This window comes from Galeopterus variegatus, unplaced genomic scaffold (assembly GCF_000696425.1).
Source record: "Galeopterus variegatus unplaced genomic scaffold, G_variegatus-3.0.2 Scaffold9989, whole genome shotgun sequence".
Lineage (NCBI taxonomy): Eukaryota > Metazoa > Chordata > Mammalia > Dermoptera > Cynocephalidae > Galeopterus > Galeopterus variegatus.
Window position 1 is genome coordinate 24,796 of NW_007736100.1, and position 22,294 is coordinate 47,089.

Consider the following 22,294-nt stretch of genomic DNA (forward strand, 5'->3'; position numbering starts at 1 on the left):
GGGACTGTCTCATGTGAATCCCAGAAGGCGCACGCTGCAGTGCTCTCCAGCTCTCACCCCTGCAACAGCGCTGGGGCCGAGCACGTGAGCGGAGCGAGCACACTCAGTACCCACCGGGCAGTTTTCACTGAGCTCTCAACCTCTGAGCCAGCATGCAAAGCACAGGAAACACACCGCCCCTCATTCTTCTCCAGAAGAAAGAGAGAGGGATGGTAGGGCTGGAGGATAAAAAAAATTCACCATCTACATTCTAAAAAAAAAGACATAATGTCCAGTTAGGAAGTATATACCGGACCACTGGGGGTGGGTGGGATGGGCAGTAAAGTTGGAGGTGGGAAGGAAACAAAACGAGCTCCTCCTGCGTGTTGTTTTCCCCCAGTTCCCAGGGAAATCCATCTTAATACTAAAGAGACATTGATATATAATAAGGCTTAAGAACCAAAGCTCATTTCTTTTACAAAACAAGAAAAATAACTAATCTAAAATAACACTTTTATTCTGAAGAAAACAAGCACCTCCAAAAAAAAATCCTAAAAGATTTTGAGAGGGGGAAATACAGATGTACAACTACAATCTTTCTGATCTTCCACACAAAGGTCAGGTGAAGAAACCTACACAGCTATACACACTGGGACCATCCCCGCCCCCCAGTCCCACAGAAAGAAAAAAATTTGTTTTCAAAATAATCAGAAGCAATATCTGATTATGAAAACAAAACAATCACACGTGGTTTCTAGAAATGTTAGTGTTACATGAAGTCCTTAAAAAATAAATCACAGCCAATGCTGCAAAGAGCTCAGAAGCATGAAACAGCAAATGAAAATGACTGAAGAGTGATGAAGGGAGACTGAAGCTGCAGCCTCACAAGGACCGCAGCCCTGGATGTCTCTGCAAAGGTCACAGACGAACAGCTTCGCTTTGGAGTTGTAACTTCTCACCGCGTGTCTCCCTGTTCAAAGAGGCAGACGTCAATCTCCTTTGTTCAGAAACATTTAATTTGCCAAAACTTAAGAGCATTTAGATATACTTCTCTGAGTTTTCCCTTCTTCACATAATTTTATTTTTCTTCACAAGAAACAACAGAAATGCTCAAGAGGGGTCCAAACTGCTAATCAAATTTAAGACAGAAATGATATTTCTCAGCATTCAGTCCAATCTATCTACCTCCTACACTTGGCTGGCAAGCAAACACCTCAGCTGCTATTGCAAGAACAGCTTTAACCTCCTACTGGAAAAGGAAAAATTTTAAATTGAGGATTGTTTAACCTTCTCAAGAGTTTATTTTAAGATATTTCCTATGCATTCAAAAAAATTCTAATCGTCAGAATGAGTGAAAAGATACTTACCCTGGGCTTTATTTAAAACTACATAAGTACGAAGGGAAGTCTACCTATGCAATGCCTCATTTCAATGTTTTAAACATTGAGCACATAGCATCTAAAAACCATTTATTCAACCTGGGTTTGAACAGGAAACAAATGAAATGAGTGCTTGGAATAGAAGCAAAACCTTGGAAACTGGACATAACTGGACTATCTATGTCAATTTTTCTTTGTAAAGTTTGCAATTACAAGTTAAGAACCTAAACATTATGAGTAAAAATATCACTTTTTAATATTCATATGCTAAATGTTATCATGTGACCGTTATAAATTATCAACAGTCTTTATTTAAATGGAAATCTTACCTCCTACATTCCCACCTCATACACTTTCACCAACCAACTCCCCCCACAAACCAATTCAATTTGCAGCAACTTGGAACGAATGAACAAATGAATGAATGAATGAATACATACTTGGCTCAACTTCGTTTCAATGTTTTAAACATTGAGCACATAGCATCTAAAAACCATTTATTCAACCTGGGTTTGAACAGGAAACAGATGAAATGAGTGCTTGGAATAGAAGCAAAACCTTGGAAACTGGACATAACTGGACTATCTATGTCAATTTTTCTTTGTAAAGTTTGCAATTACAAGTTAAAAACCTAAACATTATGAGTAAAAATATCACTTTTTAATATTCATATGCTAAATGTTATCATGTGACCATTATAAATTATCAACAGTCTTTATTTAAATGGAAAGCTTACCTCCTACATTCCCACCTCATACACTTTCACCAACCAACTCCCCCCCCAAACCAATTCAATTCGCAGCAACTTGGAACGAATGAACAAATGAATGAATGAATGAATACATACTTGGCTCAACTTCTAAAGTATTAGGAACTCCAGAGCACACTTACTTGGTTCATAATAATCCACTATGGATACGGAAGCATCTTGGGTATTTGAAACTTTAAAGTTTCTCACGGCAGGAATATCCACACAAAACTGTGTTTCATTTACCTTGAAAAATACAAAAGACTCTTAAGGGGTTAGCTCACTAGGTGTTCATGATAAAGTAAAAGACAATTCTTTTTCTTATTTTAGGAAACAGAAACTAACGTTTAGGGCGGACTTCTACATGCCAGGTGCAATAAGTACTTTCTATGACTATTTCATTTAACTTGTAAAATAACCCTTACAAGATAGGTATTATTCTTAGTTCCATTTTACCAAAAGGAATATTGAGAATTAGAGTTAGATAAGCAGCAAGCCCATGGTGCGTCACCCAGATTCCCTGCCTCAGGCAGTGCACCCCAACCCCAGTTGCTGCTAATGGCTCACAGACATTCCCTTCCTCAACTCACAGGAACCCCCTTACCCAGTAAGTAAGACAACCCCAAGGTGGAGTTGCACCCCACAACCAGCCTCCCTACCTCCAGGAGAAACAGTCTATGCCAATTTGGCTGACAATACTGGTTGAGGAATCTGAAATTAGTAAATTCCTTCAAACATTCCATTACTTGCCAATAGCAGTAAATGAAAAGTCAAATTAATCAGTCAAGAAGTATTGGACACTCAAATTAGGATAACAATTAAGAAGAACATCAGAGACACAAGACAAACTCTAAAACCAAATATACTATTAAGTAAAAACATTAAATTTGTTTTTCAAGTTCCAAATCAGGCTCATGGCTTTCATCAGTCAAGAAGTATTGGACACTCAAATTAGGATAACAATTAAGAAGAACATCAGAGATACAAGACAAACTCTAAAACCAACTATACTATTAAGTAAAAACATTAAATTTGTTTTTCAAGTTCCAAATCAGGCTCATGGCTTTCAAGAGGTATTCAACATATGAAAATTTCTGAACAGCAAAAGAATCCAGACACTGAATTAGTTTTACCAAGATTTAACCAGAATGGTTTTTGAAGTACTTAAACAAATGAGAACACTTAACAACTAGCTTTTTTAAAGTATATATTTAGCAATATATTTCTGATTCATACATAGCAAAACTGTAATAAAAACATACTTATTCCCCTAACGTAATACAAAATCCCAAGAATGCTTAGAACTCAATTTTGATTCAACCTATGAGTTTCATACAGATGATAAAAGAAAAGAACAAACTTACATGACAGCAGTTCTGAAACGTAAGTAGAGTCTGAAATTCTTCATGTACCTTTCCCTCACATATTTTATGCACCTTATTCTTGAATCAGTAGTATTCATACATCAATGGGAAGAGTATATGAAGGAATTCTGTGTCAAGACCAAACTTCTGAGACTATTCTTCTATAATTTAAGCACCTAACTTGTCAAGGCAGGAATACTAACCTCTTTGGGATTTGTTAAGTTTCATGAAAGCATTTTAAAACATGTAATTAAAGCTTTCATCTTCAGTATTTAAACAAATATCATTTAGCAATTCTCTGAGGCAAAGGAGTTCTCAAATTCAGATCTGTGCTAAATTTTGGAAATTATAATATGGTGATTTGTATATATTTTACATCCGGGGTAAATTAATGATTTAGTTAACAAGATCTCCATCAGGCTCATCATTAATAGTAACTCTCCAAAACCAATTTTATACTGATATCTTTTTAGTGGAGACAAATATATGGTTGTCATGTTAAAATCATTCAAAAAGCTGAAATAACAGTGACTTAAAGAAAACATACTTAAAGTAAGGTAGACTTCTGAACACAATAAATGGTAGCTTTGTCAATAGTTATCTACATGAAACTTAGGTTTTACTACTTACAGAATCTAAATAGAGGTTGAGTTTTCCATGATCGTGTTCTACTTTCTTCACTGTCTCACTCAGAGGGATTGCATCTGAAGACACAGTAAAGCCACTGAGTAGGTTAACTTCCATGAGGGCCATGCCACTCCTATCTGGACCCAAAAACCTAAATCAAAGAGGGGAGGATAAAAGAAAACCCTTTAGGAAAAACCTAATGCTGTTAGAAAATGATCTTCATACACAAATTAACACTGCCAAGTTTTATTCCAAATACTGTTTGAGTTCAAATAGAATTCACTATGACATGGGGCAAAATGTCAGACTAGGGGTGGCCAGGGTGCATTTCTTCCACAGAAATGGACCAGAACAACTAACAGCCTAAATATAGACAGGAGCTTTGGTGGAGAAGCATAGGAGTAAAGCAAGACACTAGTGAGATCCCTGTGGAGCACAAAAGCCCAAGATGGTGGCACAGAGAGGAGAGAGAGGCACAAGGCCTCAGCTCCCACAACACTTGGATTGGCACAGGAAGAATTTTCCCTTGTGGCAAAAAGGTAGGAAGAGGACCCACACCAACATTAAAGGAATTCATCACCACCAGACTGGCCTTACAAGAAATGCTTAGGGGAGTCCTACATATAGAAGAGAAAGAATAATAAAAACAATCATGAAAATACCTGAAAATATAAAACTTACTGTTAATGTGGACATACAAATTAGAAAAAGGAATCAAACTGTATCAACACAGGAAACCATCAAACCACAAGGATAAACATTAAGAGAGGAAGAAAGGAACAAAGGATACACAAAACTATTAGAAAACAACCAACAGAATGAAAGGAGTAAGACCTCACATATCAATAATAATCTTGAATGTAAATGGATTAAATTCGTCAATAAAAAGACAAAGACTGGCTGAATGGATAAAAAAAAAAAAATGACCCATCCATATGCTGTCTACAAGAAACACACCTTACCTATAAAGTCACATATACACTGAAAGTGAAGGGATAGGAAAAGATATTCCATGCAAATAGAAAATAAAAGCAAGCAGGAGTAGCTATGTTTATATCAGATAAAACAGTCTTTAAGCCAAAATCTGTACTAAGAGACAAAGAAGGGCACTGTATAATGATAAAGGAATTAATACAGCAAGAGGATATAACAATTATAAATACATATGCACCCAACACCAGAGCACCCAAATATATGAAGCAAATATTATCAGATCTAAAGGGAAAGACAGATGCCAACACAATAACAGATGTTGAATTTAACACCCTACTCTCAGTATGGACAGATCATCAAGACAGAAGATCAACAAGGAAACATCATATTTACATGGCACCATAGACCTGACAGACCTAATAGACATATATGTTTCATCCAATAGCTGCAGAATACATATTATTTTCATCAATACATGGAACACTCTCTAGGACTGACCATATGTTAGGACACAAAATAAGTCTCGACAAGTACAGAAAAATCAAAATCATATCAAGTATCTTTTCTGACCATAATGTAATAAAACTAAATGTCAAATAACAAGAAGAACTTGCAAAACTACACAAATACATGGAAATTAAACAACATGTTCTTGAATGACTAATGGGTTAAAGAAGATATTAAGAAGGAAATCAAAAACTTTCTTGAAACTAATGAAGACAAAAACACAACATACCAAAACCTGTGGAATAAAGCCAATGCAGTGTTAACAGGGAAGTTTATAGCAATAAATGCCCACATCAAAAAAAAAAAAAAGAAAGAAAGAAAGAAAAGAAAAATTTCAAAAGGAACAGCCTAACATTGCTCCTAAATGAACTAGAAAAGCAAGAACAAACTAAAACCAAAATAAGTAGAAAAAATGAAAAAATAAAAATCAGAGCAGAAATAAATAAAATTAAGACTAAAAATACAAAATAAAAAATTGATCAAAAAGCTGGTTCTTTGAAAAGATAAAGAAAAATCAACAACCATCCACCAGACTGACCAAGAAAAAACAGAAGAGACCCAAATAAAATCAGAAATGCAAATGGAGACAGTACAACAGATAATACTGAAATACAAAGGATCATTAGAGACTATTATGAAAAACTATATGCCAACAAATATGAAAGCCTAGAGGGAATGGATAAATTCCTGGACATGTATGCCCTACCAAGACTGAAACAAGAAATAGAAAACCTAAACAGACCAATAACAAGCAATGAGAAAGAATCAGTAATAAAGAAAAGCCAGGACCAGATGGCTTTACTGATGAATTCTACCAAACATTTAAAGAACTAATATAAATACTTCTTAAATTATTTCAAAAAGTTGAAGTGTTTGGAATTCTTCCAAACTCATACTATGAGACCAACATTATTCTTATACCAAAACCAGGCAAAGACAACAACAACAACAAAAAAAGAAAACTACAGGCCAATGTCCTAATCAACACAAATGCAAAAATCCTCACTAGAATACCAGCAAACTGAAACCAACAGCACATCAAAAAGATTATACAACATGATCAAGTGGGATTTATCCCAGGGATGCAAGGATGGTTCAAAATGTACAAGTCAATAAATGTAATATATCGCTTCCACAGAATGAAAGGAAAAAACCATATGATAGACTCAACAGTTGTAGAAAAAGCATTTGATAAAATTCAACATCCTTTCATGACAAAGACTCTCAACAAATTAGGTAAAGAAGGAAAGTATCTTAATACAATTGGGGCTATATATGATAAACCAACAGTTAACATCATACTGAACAGGGAAAACCTGAAACCTTCCCCCAAAGAACTGGAACAAGACAAGGATGCCCACTCTCACCACTTGTATTCAACACAGTACTGGAAGTCCTAGCCAGAGCAATTAGGTAAGAGAAAGAAATAAAGGACATCTAAATTGGAAAAGAGGAAGTTAAATTGTTCCTGTTTGTTGAGGACATGATTTTATATATAGAAAAACTTAAAGACTCTACCAAAAAAACTCCTAGACCTGATAAACAAGTTCAGTAAAGTTGCAGAATACAAAAACAACATACAAAAATCAGTAGCATTTGTACACACCAACAACAAACAAGCAGAAAAAGAAATCAAGACAGCTCTCCCATTTATGAAAGCAAGAAAAAAATTAAATACCTAGGAATAAATTTAACCAAAGAGGTGAAAGATCTCTACAATGAAAAAGAGTATCAGTATAAAACACCAATTAAAGAATAAATTAATTTAATAAGTATAAAACAATGATTAAAGAAATTAAAGAGAATGCAAAAACATGGAAAGACATTCCATGCTCATGGATAGGAAGAATCAATATCATCAAAATGACTATACTACCCAAAGTGATCTATAGATTTAATGCAATCCCCATCAAACTACCAATGATTTACTTAACAGAAATAGAAAAAACAATTCAAAACAACAAGAGATCCTAAACAGCCAAAGCAATCCTGAGCAAAAAGAACAAAGTGGCAAGTATCACACTCTCTGACTTCAAAATATAGTTCAAAGTGACAGAAATAAAAACAGCATGGTACTGGCACAAAAACAGACAAATAGACCAATAGAATAGAAAAGAGAATTCAGAAATAAATCCATGTATCTACAGCCAACCAATTTTTGACAAAGAACCCAAGAACATACATTAGGGAAAGGACAGTCTCTTTAATAAATGGTGCTGGGAAAATTGGAGATCAATATTCAGAAGAATAAAACTAGACCCCTATCTCTCACCATGTCTATAAATAAACCTAAAATGAATTAAAGACATAAATGTAAGTCCCAAAACTATTAAACTTCTAGAAAAAAAATAGGGGAAACACCTCAGGGCATACATCTTGGCGAAGATTTTATGAATACCTGAGAAGCACAGGGAACAAGAGCAAATATTAACAAATGGGATTATATCAAACTAAAAAGGTTCTGCCCAGCAAAGGAAACAATCAACAGAACAAAAAGACAATCTGCAGAATGGAAAAAAATATTTGCAAACTATGCATTCGACAAGGGATTGATATCCAGAATATACGAAGAACTCAAAGCACTCAATGGTAAAAAAAAAAAAAAAAAAAAAATCTGATTAAAAAACAGGCAAAGGAACTGAAAAGACATTTTTCAAATGAAGACGTACAAATGGCCAACAGGCATATGAAAGAATGTTCAACATCTCTAATCATCGAAGAAATGCAAATCAAAACCACAATAAGATCATCTTGTCCCAGTTAGAATGGCTATTATCAAAAAGAAAATAACAAATGTTAGTGAGGATGCAGAGAAAGAAAGAGAAACAAACTCTTATACATTGTTGGTGGGAATGCAATTAGTACAGCCACTATGGAAAACAGTATGGAGACTTCTCAAATAACTACAGTAGAACTTTATTTCTAAGTACCCTGATATCATCACTACTTCTCTTCTGTCTACACTTCTTACACTTCTGGACTCACATCTAAAGAGTCACCTTTTAGAGACATTGCCATTGGTCAGGAGATTCTTCTACTATGCATTGTTTTTATAATATTTAGGCCTTTGGTTCTTGAGTTTGTTGTTTATTTCAGAGTGTTCAGGGGCTTTTTATTTGTATTTTCCCCCTCTGTATGATCCAGCAATCCCATTACTGGGTATACATCCAAAATTATGGGAACAAAGTTGAAGGGACACCTGCATTCCCATGTTTATCACAGCTTTATTCACAATAGCCAAGAACTGGAACCAACCTAAACATCCTTCCACAGATGACTGGATAAAGAAAATGTAGTATATATATATATATATGCAATGAAATACTACTCAGCCATAAAAAAACAATGGAAATCTGCCATTTGCAGCAACATGGATGAGCTTGGAGAAAATAATGTTAAGTGAAATAAGCCAGGCACAGAGAGAGAAATAACACATGTTCTCACTCCTATGTGGAAGCTAAAAAAATTAATCTCATAGAAGTAGAAAGTAGAATAGTGGTTACTAGAGACTGGTGGGGGAACAGGAAGGAAGGGATAGGGAAAGGGTGGTCAGCAGATACCAAATATTAGAGAATTAGGAAGAGTGGGATGTAGGGTTCTAAACCAACATAGGGATACTATAGTTGTGTATCTTTGAATAGCTACTTTAGATAATGTTGAATGTTCCTAACACAAAGAAGTGACAAATGTTTGAGGTGATGGATATACTAAGCACCCTGATATCATCACTGCACACAGAATGAATGTACCCAAATATCATATTGTACTCCATAAATATATACAATTATCATGGGACAATTAAGAAAAATAAATTTAAAAGAGAAGGGATTTCAAGATAAACAGAAAAGAGGATCTTGAATGTTATAACCACAAAGAAATGATAAATGTGTAAGTGGTAGATATGCTAACTATTCTGTATAATGATCACATCATTATGCAATACATGCATGTACTGAAACAACAAACTGTACCTCATAAACATGCACAGTGAAAAAAATAAAATTTAAATTTAAAAAAATGAATTCATTATACAAATTTTCAAATGGTTACCTTTTGCTTACATGTGTGATATTCTTATAACTTTCAATCATGTGAGGAATAATGATATAACAATGTGTTCATCTGATGGATAGTATGAAATGCCTGCAATGTAACAGGCTTGTGTTGGTGGTTATAGCAGGTGCGACCTACATCCTTTCAACAGATAACTCTGTTTTCTAGTGGTGAGTCCAAATTGAATTGCAGTCTGCATTTTCTCAAAAGTTGACAGCACCAGACTTTCCAGCTGAAAGCCAGGACCTGAAGAGGAGGCATCACCTGACCACTCAGTGGTGGCCCCAGCCAAGTCCTCAGCCACCTTTTCTTCATCTGGTTTTAGAAAAAGACCAGTAGGGAGAGGCCTTCCCTTTGTTCTCCCACATACCTGGAGCACATTCTGGGTTTTCTTTGGCCACCTTGAGAGATTACAAACCCTGGAAAGTTTTATCCCACTACATCTTCCTCTTAGTCTGTTGTACATGATGTTAGCATCAAAGGATCTGGGCTCACATTTTGTCTCCTTGAAAATAAATATTTTTCTAAAATGAATAGGTGGCAAGAGCTTTTCACATAGAGCAGAAAGAGTGCAGTGTGGTTACGGAAATACGTTTGCCTCCGATGTAAAAGGATCATAGTATTGTTAACTTAGTTCCTGCTATCCTGTTAGATGGCAAAAGCAAGGAGGGCTGTTAGAAGATTACAGCAGTAAACCAATGCCTGCCAAATATGACTGATTGGAAAGCCATACAGTATGGCTGTTCACTTCAGCTGACTCAGCAATCCAAAACAACTGGAACTGTCCACTGGGCGATGTGCTTAGCCAACACAGATGTTATTGAAAACTAATAACTGCATTGAAACTATGTGAGCAAACATTACAGATGATAAAAAAAGAAAATCTGCTCAAACACTTAAAAGTACAATGCAGATTATACTTTCAGTACATCATCAGAAATGACTTTGTTGACATAGTCTCTCTACCAGCCAGGGATAGAATTTGTTAAACTTCCACACCACACAGAAAATCTGTATAAAGTAAAATCTTGGACCCTGTTAATGGGAACAAAGTGTCTGAAAAAATGTTTTTATAATGTGCCACTACAAAAATTCACTTCACCCAGGGGCCTGAAGCATGGAGTCAGGGACCGGACCCCCCAGCTCACAACCAGGCACACCACCAGTGCCTCAGGGCCCTGCCCAGGGTTCTGAAGCATAGAGTCAGGGATCAGACCCTCCCCCCACAACCAGGCACACCGCCAGCAATAAGGAGCATGCCAAAACATCACCTCCATGTGAGTGGGCCACCACAACCACCACAATAAGCGCAGCAGCCATGAAAGTGGCTAGATGCCACAACCACCACGCAGATGGACCACCAGCCCCTGGAGTGCATTGACACAAGGAGAGTCACCAGCAGAGACCAAAGGAAAGAAGAGGATGTCGCTCTCTACAAAGCCCATTCCAGAGTGACAGAAGAAGCATCTGCTCTACAATAATACTGGGGGACCTGAACACAGCATTGGACAGACCATCTAGGCAACAAATCAACAGAGTAACCATTACTCTTTCAGAAGGAGAGAAGAAATCTAGGGTAATGAGAGGTGGGAGGGGGGAGGGAGAGAGGGATAGGGAGAGATTGGACAAGGGGCATAAAAAATAAGTATAATTTGTAACAATATATATATACTAGTAATATTGATTTGATCAACATATGTCAACATTTAACCCCCAAAATATGTATAATCAACTATGATTCAATAAAAACTAAAAAAAAAAAAAATCACTTAAATGTTATTGGTGTTTCCTACTAGATTTTTCTCAGAAAACTAGTAGCAGCAGCACTTAAATCCTTTTTAGAGAACTCCTACTCTCACATGAAAACATTTCCCTTCTTCAGGTTCTACCTAACAACCAAAGTCTGTTGCCCACCTGATGCTGAATTAAGATTTGGAATCCTACATCCTCACAGGAACCCCTACACATGATTCATGGTCTGAATCCTGGTTCCACCTTATTTTCCTCATGTTTCCTCACTTGACCTCCCTAAGAGGTAAAAATCCCCCTTTCATAGCTCCATCAGATGGTTCTTCTTTGCCCTTTTCAAAACTGGAATTTTAGACTTGCTTAGGGGATTTTTTGTTAATTTCTGTCTCCCCCTCCAAACAGTAAGTTCCATGAAGGCATAGCCTATCTCTTTTTTGGCTCACTATTGCATTCTCACACCTGACTCTGTGCCTGGCACGTAGTGGAGACTCAAACAATGTTTACTGAGTGAATGAATGAATGAGAAAAGCACTTTACAGAGTTACTGTAAGAATTAAATGAGAAGCATGTAAAAGTGTTTAGTACAATGCCTGGCATGTAAGTCTGTGGTAAATGTAGTTTGTTTTTTGTTTACAATAATTATAATAATTTGATATTGTTATTCTGGAACAGAGACAATTGCAAGCTTAGTTAAAAGTTACTGTAGTCCTACTTGTTTCTCAGCTGAAAAGGGAACCACTACAGAGATTTTGATATTCTCCTGCTGTTGGTCCAAAATGCCCAAGAAGGTGAGGAAGGGGGCAAACGTGTGACATTTTACACAAAAATCATGAACAAGATAGTACAGATGGTAGCAGTAATGGAAGAGATTGGGTCCAGGCAAAGGCTAAGAAGGTTGACCACCTGGATAAACACCCAGAGATGACCTTGACGAGCACCTGTTAGCTCACGACCACTTCAGTGACTTCTAGTCCAACAAGCAGCTAAATTCAATGAGAATGCTGTGGGATATTTAAAAAGAGCAGACAGCAGCTCCTCAATGTCAGTGCATCTGTATAGTAACTCCCAGCTCAACACCAAATAACGCAGATGCAGGAGGATAGAGTGACAAGGAAGAAATCTTGTAAAGCCTCTTGATTCACGAACTTTCTCATGGAGTTGTTTCCAAATTTGTGTGTCCATTAGAATGACCAAGAAGCTGCAGCTTGACAGAGCTACTGTGAAGTCAGTAGGTTTGAGGTAGAACCTTTTTCCCTATAACCTGAGCTTCTCAGATGCTTTGGACACAAACCAATTTAACAATCACCTTAATAAGTCTTTTAGCTAATAGTGCCTAATTATGCAAGATGAGAACCTTCTAAATTAGAATATTTTCAGTGGGGTCGGCCACGTGGCGCACTGAGGAGAGTGCAGCGCTGGGAGCGCAGCAACGCTCCCGCCGCGGGTTCGGATCCTATATAGGACTGGTCGGTGCGCTCACTGGCTGAGCGCGGTGTGGGCGACACCACACCAAGGGTTGCGATCCCCTTACCGGTCACGAAAAAGACAAAAAAAAAAAGAATATTTTCAGTGTATCTTTATCTATAAAAAAAAAACATTCTTTTTATTGAATTTGTGTGCTCTCATAAAGTTTTGGGTTAGAAGTGTCACAATTAAGGTCAAATTATGAACCTAGAATAATTACTTAAACAGAAAAATAATTCACAACAAGAAATGATCAATAAGTCCTAGTATTCTATAGCACTATTGTTTGACTATAATTAACAACAACTTATTGTATATTTTCAAACAGTCAGAATAGAGGATTTTCAATATTCCCAACACAAAGAAATGATAAATGTTTCAGGTGATATATATGCTAATTACCCTGATTTGGTCATTACACATTGTATACAGGTATCAAAATATCACACTGTACCCAATAAATACATACCATTATTGTGTCAATTAAAAACAATAATGAAATGAAAAAATAACAATTTTTGGAATATTAAATATGATTGGCTAATTTAAAGTGCTCCTAAATTAGACCTGGTTTTTATTAATTTATAAATATTGTCCTTTTTCAAATTTGTTATAAATAGAAGGAATACTTGTAAATTTTTTGACACATCTAAGAAACATTTAAATATAATTAGTAATATTTCCAGTTTATAACCTGAAGTGTCATGTGTAACTGAATTATTTGTTAAATATAGCTCCTTACATTGATATATTCAACCATATGTAATTAAATCTTCAAATCAATTTTTTTAAAAAAAGAGAAGGGAGAAGAGGGACCTAAACAGATCCTTACCTTGTACATACATTCAGATTCACGTGATTGATATCGGCTTCATCATCTTTTACAGCAACATCTAAATCAAAGGCTTCTTGATTCTGAGTAGATCTTCGTCTTCTAGAAAACCCTGAATCTTTCACATTATAAATAACATTGAGCTGCAATAAATAACAAATTAGTATACATAATAAATTAGCAATAAATTACCATCATTATACATTCTAAGTATTAGGTAATGATTCTCTCTGGAATAAGCCCAATTAGAAAAAAAAATGAGTTTTACTGGCTAACAAAATATCATTATTAACAAATATTATAAAAGTTTATAAAAATTACTTTAAAAATTGAGAAAACTGTTAGGTAATATTCCAAAATAAGTATCATAGAACACTGTGGATATTACTCATGGGATATTGTTTTTTCAGAGAATGGAAACACTCCCTTGAGGGAAAAAATGAAGCTACTGCCAGCTTTCTTGAGAGTAATCACTAATTTCTAAGCTCTGCTGCCCAAATGGAGTCATTTTCCATGAAGTAGAACCTTAGAAACTCTCAGGAAGGTAAATCAAACCTAAGAGCTTCCACTGAACAGAAACCTGTTCAACTGCTGAGGATTCTGTCTGATCATACAACATTTTTTAAAGATGATAAAATAAATGATGGACTTCAGGTCATCTGGGTCTTTTCCAGCATATACTCTGTGCCCATCACTGATGTTAAAAGTGCCGTGGGGACACTGGGGTGACTTGAGGATCTGCGTCTTTCTCAGGGGGTCCTAAATTCAGAAGCTTAGGAATGTACTCAAAATTTTCTACACCAGCCTCACGACAGGATGGATTAGAATCTATTTAAATGTTTTACCTCATCCACTTTTTTTTTTGATACCAAGGTTCATAACGCTTACTATTGCTAGGTGATATTGTATTTTATTTTACTTATACTTAAAACACATACACACACACACACACGCACTCCTTGGAACTAAATATCTAATACCCTTTGTGAATTTACATACTTTATTGGGGTTTTTTTGTTGTTTTTTTTTTAATTTACATACTTTAAAAAATCCTCTCTCTATGGCTTCACCTTTCAAATCTAAGAGTTCCAATCTTTTTATTCTGCTGTAACTCAAACTCATAACCCTTCACCCCCTTGACCGTTCTGGTTATCTCATGCTGGACAGTCTCCAAGTCTTTCTTAAACTACAACAGTTAAAATTATACAGTATTCCTGGAGCAGGTGAAAAGTTTCATACAATTGGAGAGATGGTCTCTGTTATTTTCATCATCCCCTTTCCAGTGGCATGCAAGAATGTCATCAGGAAACAAACAAGGACTAGTGGATTTGCCTGTGAGTCATAATTAATATCCATCTATAACTATGTACTAGTGTTTATATTTGGCCTGTGGTAAAGCTCAAATGCTCACTCAGGGAACTTTAAGAGATCTTGCAGTTTTTTCCAACAATTTAGCATTTTATTACCCAAAAGAGGTTAATATTTACTGCAAACCTGAGAGTTTTCTTTGCTCTCCTTTTCCCAGAGCATTTATAGAAATATCAACTGAAGAAAATCTCAACACCCATTTCTGGGTGACCAACTTTTTTGAATTTTTTCCTCCACCGTGAGAAGTGCCTATTGGTACCTACCTTCTGTTTTCTGCATTTGATACAGTCATGGGGTTGGTGAACATTCTGACCAATAGCCACACACATTCACCAATGTGTCCTTCAAACCTCAAGTAAAAATCTTTTGGTCTCAATTAGTTATCTACATTTGGTTTATCAAAAATGAATTCTTTCAGGGCTGGCTGGTTAGCTCAGTTGTTTAGACAGTGGAGTTATAACACCAAGGTCAAGAGTTCAGATCCTCATACTGGCTAGCCACCAAAAGAAAAAAAAGAATTCAACCAACTTGGTGATTTAAGTTTACATAATTTTTCAATTGTATCTAAAATACATTGCATATCTACTTTTGGATTTGCTCTTTGTATAGAAAGACAGGTCAGGAATGAGAATTTTCCCATGGTCTTTGTTAGTAAAGATGACTACAAATTACCTACTTTCTTTTTCTATACTTTTCATTGAATGCCATTCCTTTTCACTGTGATCATTTTTCCTTGATTTTTAAAAAACATTTACTCTGTTTTGAGTATCATGAAAAATAATCTTAGATTTGAAAGTTTCCAAATTATACCTGCTTAGCAAGTTAAATCTGCCCCACTTACAAAGGGTACGTGTTCTCTTGATTATAATAATTGCACCAGTTTTTGAAAAAGTAGTTTTTCTCTATAATAACGTTCTCAAAAAGTTGAAACACTTTTTTCTACCCAAACACATATTCATTTCTGGTCCTATCACATTATTTGGGGTTTGCAACAAGATGATTTTAAAGTCCAAGATCTTCATGTATTATTTACTGTAATAATTATTCCATTCAATATTTTCATACTACTTCCATTTTATTGTGGCTCCTACTGCACCATAAAAAAGGAGATTTCTTTGAATTTTCTTCCTCTACCAGAGCATTGAACATAATTATGTTCTAATTGTTATACTTACTATTATACAAGGTTTTACATTAAAGGGACACATTTCCTATCTTCATGTCAACAACTTGTGACACCATGTTGACCTTTATATTCATAGATTAACATTAAGAAGCTTTAAGTAAAATGTATATTAGTTTATTAGGTCATAGTAGAAACTCTATCAGCATTACAATTTTTGAACTGTATTTTCACACAAAAAAGGTGGGACTGCCCAACAATTCACATGAATCATGAATCATACTGGAGGATTTTAACTCTCACTTCAAAAAGCAAATAATCCCAAGAAATATTTTTTAAAATAGATTATCAATCCATATAACTGTTGTCTACTCATTAGCTGGTAACATTTCTAATACTTTTTATTAAGGAGAGTAATGTACCTTGCCTAAGTTATAGAAGTAAATCATTAAGAATTTTTTTCCCTTTCCCCCACCCCCCATTAAGAATTTTATTCAACTTATGTAAGTCAAAGATTTGGCAATGCCCCAAATCAAGGAATCGTTATAAAAAGTCATATTTAACTTTAAAAAAAAGTTATTACATACCTGACAAATAGCAAATCCAAAACCATTTGCAGAAATATTAACTACAGTTGGCTTTACCACAGCAAGCTGAATAAAGGTTAAAAAAGAAAGAAAAAGAGAAAATGAGATTAATTTTCCATATCCAGATCCTTCCGAGTAGCACAAGAGATCAGTGTTATCCCTTCTGGAGAGTGGAAGCAATCACTGGAAAGCACTAAGAGCTTTGCATGTTCTCGCATGTCAAAAGCTACGGGTCAGCCAGGTAAGCGAGGTGAAGGCAGAGGAAGGGCTCACCCTCCAAGCTCCCTCACATCTGCCCTTTGGGAGGGGGCACGTTAGTGCTGTGCCAGGTCTGTCCTTCTGTTGGCATTAAAGCATGGAAGACAAGAAACAAAAGTCATCTTCCTTACTGTAACCTCCCTTAGTCAGGGCCTAACGTGCAGCCTTCCAGGGAACACAATGACACGTCATCACTGACTGTGCCTAACTTTATTCCTTCTTCTCCTTTGCCATCAGCCCTCTTCCCCAGGGTCCAGCCTTGAAGTTATCACCTTCATCCACTGTCCTCAATTTCCTTAACTTGGTTAACTTTCCTTAACCAAGGAAATAACATATTATGTAATATGCTATATAATATAATATATAACATATCGTAACAATAGCATATTCCTTTAATCCATTTTAAAGCAGGAATTCTGCTACTGGTTCTATCAATTCTCTGACAAGGATGTGTGAAGAGGATGCAGCTGAAAAGAACATGGTCTTAAAAATCATGGGTTCAAATCCCAGCTCTGTTATTACTAGCAACATGATTTTGAGCAAGTTACTTAACCTCTCTCAGCCTCAGTTTCACCACTACACAATGGAGATTAAAGTATTGACTTCTTTTATTTTGCAATTATTGTTTAACTTTTGGCTGAACTTTTTACTTACAGTCACATAAAAAAAAATTGGGGGAGTACGAAATATGCTTGCTAACCATTTTTTTTAACTGTATGTTTATTGTATACAACATGACTTAGAGTTGGTGTGAGAAGTCAGTGCAGTAGCGTGTGTAATCTAGCGCAGTGCCTGTGAAGAGCAGGAGCTCGATGGTGCCCATTCCTTTCCCACCAATTTTCCCAAAGTTCCCATCTCCTCCACCCTTCCAGAGCTCATCAAATTCAACCAAATGGGGTATCACTTCCCCATCTCTCTATAGGACTCTGGAAACAAGTTTTTGTTGAAATCAACAGATTAGAAATAAAGCAGTATTCCAGCATAAAGAATTATCCACACAGATTTTTAAATAACCACCCCTTGTCCACACCTCAGCTGTCTGAAGGAGCAAGCGGTTGTGTGTGTCAATCAGAAACGTGACAGGTTGTGGCGAGCTGGGCCCTATCACAGTCACTTGGATATGTGTCCTTTCTGTATTCATTAGGGCTGCAAATTCCGACAGGGCTTTTAAGGCCACAATGGTATCCTGTTGAAAAAAGAAAAACATGTGTGCATATAAGTATATATCAAGGTCTCCAGAGAGTACATTTAGTAATGTTTAGGAAGCCTGCTGTACATTCATCCTCCTTCCTTAGGAATAAAACACTCCCTGACTCATATTTGAATCTTCTCAGCCTAACGTACAGGAGAGGCTCAGAAAACATTTGCTGAAGGGAACTGGGCATCTAGTTTTACATCAATTATCACAGATGAAAACTGGCTAATATAGATGGGGACTGATTTATTCTATATAAATACCAGAGAGGAAGCTTATATCAATGATGAGAAAAAAATTAAATATAGTGACTTAGAACCAGGCTTCATGACCATGCAGGAGCCAGAGCCATTCACCCCTGGGGCTCTGAAGACCATGAAGGGAGCCACAGGCCTCAGCCATGGCCTCGGCTCTGCCCACCATCATCCACAACCAGGCTGACCATGGAGCTAGAACCAAAACCCCCTGAATCAAAAGCCCCCAGCACCCTGAAATGGGGGGCCAAGGGCCTTAGTCCTATATCCACCCTCCACCACTGCAACAACAGCTTAGAGTGCACTTATTAGACATGAGTGTTTCTATGGGGTGTGTGACTTATCTGCTCATGTCCTTCACTGAGTTTCTTTTTTTTTTTTTTTTTTTAAAGATGACTGGTGGGCCGGCCCGGTGGCGCACTTGCGCCACTTGGGAAGCGCAGCGGTGCTCCCACCCAAGGGTTCAGATCCCACATACAGACCGGTTCCCGCTCACTGGCTGAGCGAGGCGCGGGAGCAACACCGAGGGTTGCAATCCCGTTGCCGGTCCCTGGTCCGGTACGGGGGCAACACTGAGGGTTGCAATCCGTGGCCGGACACGGAAAAAGACAAAAAAAAAAAGAAAAAAAAAAAGATGACTGGTAAGGGGATCTTAACCCTTGACTTGGTGTTGTCAGCACCACACTCTCCCAAGTGAGCTAACCAGCCATCCCTACATAGGGATCCAAACCCGTGGCCTTGGTGTTATCAGCACCACACTCTCCCGAGTGAGCCAAGTGCCGGCCCCATCCTTCACCAAGTTTCTGCTTAGATTTTTCTAATTCATTTTTAAGAGTTCTTTTTTCATTGAGGATGTTAATCTTTGTGTTAAGTTTGTTACTTATCAATTGACATTAAAAAATTTTTTATTTTTTTCTTTTACTGAGCAGGAAAATGCAGTGTTAATGTGAATAAGGAAAAGTTTTTTTTTTTTTTTAATAAAGAAACAGAATTTATTTCTTACAGTTTTGGAAGCTGAGAAGTACAAAGTCCAGGAAACAGATCTGGTGAGGACTTTGGTGGTGGTGACTCTACAGTGATGTAGGGCATCACATGGTAAAATATCTGAGCAAGAGAGAACTAAGCTTCTCAGTTGCTCTTCTTTTTTCTTTTTTTTTATTTTTTATTATGAATATTCATGAGATGCAAAGCTAATTGTCACCCCTTGTGCCCATGATGTGAGGGCCAGATTCATACGGACAGCATACCCATTACCGGAGATTACTTTTGTACCCTGTGTCCCCCACCCAATTATCCCCCAACCTCCCCCCATCCCCCTTTTCCCCCCACTCCACTTTGTAGCCCTAGGAATATTCCCTCCCTCTGTAAGACAATGCACTACTGTGGTCTTTCTTTCCTTCCTTCTTTCTCTCTTAGCTCCCACATATGAGTGAGCACATGAGGTAATTATCCCTCTGTGCTTTGCTTATTTCACTCAACATAAGTTTCTCCAGGTTCATCCATGTTGTTGCAAAAGGGAGTATTTCATTCTTTTTTATGGCAGAGTAGTATTCTATGGTGTATATATACCACAGTTTCCTTACCCAATCACCCATCAATGGACATTTGAGTTGGGTCCATATCTTTGCTATTGTAAACAGAGCTGCAATGAAGATGGGAGTGCATGTATCCCTTCGACATGCAGATTTCCATTCCTCTGGGTATATACCCAGAAGAGGGATTGCTGGATCGTATGGAAGATCTATCTGTACTTGTTTGAGAAACCTCCATACTGTTTTCCATAACAGTTGTACTAATTTACAGTCCCACCAACAATGCAGTAGTGTTCCCTTCTCTCTACATCCTCACCAAAATTTGTTATTCACCGTCTTTTTGATTACAGCCAGTCTAACTGGGGTGAGGTGGTATCTCAATGTAGTTTTAATTTGCATTTCCCTGATGACTAGTGATGTTGAGCATTTTTTCATGTATCTGTTGACCATTTCTATGTCTTCCTTTGAAAAATGCAATTGACATTAAAATTAATTAAAAAATTTAAAATAAATAAAAAATAAGATAGTGACTTAAACCTTTACCTTAAGTTACTAAACTTTTAGACTGCCAAGAAATTTTATTAAAAAGTCATGAAAAATGCAACCACATACAAGGGTACTTCAAAGACTTCATGGAAAAATTGAATTAAAAGATAATACAAATCCTTCCATAAACTTTTTGAAGACCCCTCAAACTTCCTAAAAGTATATATACAGTTTAAAGGAAGGCAGGTCTGAGTGCAGCGGTGGTTCCAACTAACTGATCACAACCAGTTACAGATTTCTTTGTTCTTCTCCACTCCCATTGCTTCACTTGACTAGCCTTAAAAAGTAAATAAATAAACTGTCACCTCTCACCTGGGTAGATGCAAAACCTCCCAAGCTATTTCTTTGCCTGCTCAGCCACCTCATAATCGGGATTCCCTCAGAAACCTGCAGCTGCAGGAAGTGCGAGAGCAGTGCATAGGCCGCCACCTCAATATCCAGGGAGCGTGGCTGCCAGGAGTCAGAAAGTTTGGACACTGATGACACCCAGAACTGCATGTCTCCTGCACAAGAAAAGTAACAACGTTCTGATCAATTAAAGAGGAATGGGTAAAGATACACGAAAACCAACTACAATGTATATTGAGAAATTAAAATAAAAAATAAATAAATAAAGCTACAAAAAAAATTTTATATTTTATACCATTAAATAGTCCTATGCTGGTCCAAGCTCTACTTGACTAGCATAAAAATATATATACACATATGTAAAAATACATATATGTGCATTCACACACACATATATAAATATGTACTTACAGGTCACTTTTTAAACTATTAGGTTTATATATTTTCATCCTTTTCTTATTGCCTATATTTTAGGATGTTTTGGTGAAAATATTTTTCCCAAGAAAGACTACATATGTTGGCTCAAGACTAATCAGTGATGGGCCGGCCCGGTGGCACACTGGAGAGTGCGCTGCTTGGGAGCGCGGCGGCGCTCCCGCCAAGGGTTCGGATCCCATGTGGAGACCAGTTCCCGCGGGCGCAACACCGAGGGTTGTGATCCCGTGGCCGGTCAGTAAAAAAGACAAAAAGGGAAAAAAAAAAAGACTAATCAGTGATAAATAAAAGAAAAAACATACTATATCCAGAAGATAATGTACATAATTTGTCTGCCGAGGCCATCTCAAAAATATCTTAGAATGAATTAGAAAGAATCCTGTTCTGGGAATCTGCCATTATCAGCTTGAATGTTAGAGAAACCTCTTCCTTTTTCATTACCTGAAAGTTGTGGTTTCAAGTTTGAAATCCAAGTCCCCAAGAAAAAAATAAGGGACTCTGGCCCACTCAACAACCTTCCTAGGGACAATCCTGCTCTAGTCCCAGAGGACCATCCTACTTGGTGCCCCCTTTCAAATGTTACTATTTAGAAGATGATTATATTTAGGTGGAATGTGAGATAACTACCACTTAGCCAAGCAGAGAAGAAGAAAAAATGTCAAGGACTACTTCAGCCTCTATGCAATGATCTTCTAGTCCCCAGCACTGGAATAAGTAACAAGGATTCAATCAAAGTTACTGCTGATAATAATATAATACTTTTTACAGTCTCAAAAGCCTTTAAGCACTTCCTACCATTATCCCTTCTTGAATTACAGAACTGTGAATCAGTGGACATTATCTAAAATTATTCCTGCCCATCCATCCCCATCTCTCTCTACCCTCTCTCTCACACACACACCTGGATCCCTGACTACTTTACAGAGACCATTTGGGTAGTAATGACACCAGTACTTTTTATCCTCTTGTAGCCCCAAAGCAGTGCCCATTCAAAAAAAAAAAAAAAAAAAAAA

General features: G+C 36.9%; 1 protein-coding gene across 1 annotated transcript in view; it reads right to left on the reverse strand.

Annotated features, from left to right (window-relative positions):
- Positions 1 to 475: 475 nt before the first annotated feature.
- Positions 476 to 22,294, reverse strand: part of LOC103609719 (CD109 antigen-like) — a 33,722-nt gene continuing 11,903 nt past the window's right edge. The window contains exons 4-10 of the mRNA XM_008594011.1: positions 20,811 to 21,001; positions 18,002 to 18,157; positions 16,714 to 16,779; positions 13,636 to 13,778; positions 4,101 to 4,248; positions 2,250 to 2,352; positions 476 to 949 (exon numbers count right to left, since the gene is read on the reverse strand). Coding sequence (XP_008592233.1) covers positions 774 to 949; positions 2,250 to 2,352; positions 4,101 to 4,248; positions 13,636 to 13,778; positions 16,714 to 16,779; positions 18,002 to 18,157; positions 20,811 to 21,001 — 983 coding nt within the window. The 3' untranslated portion in view covers positions 476 to 773. The remainder of the gene's footprint in view (positions 950 to 2,249; positions 2,353 to 4,100; positions 4,249 to 13,635; positions 13,779 to 16,713; positions 16,780 to 18,001; positions 18,158 to 20,810; positions 21,002 to 22,294) is intronic.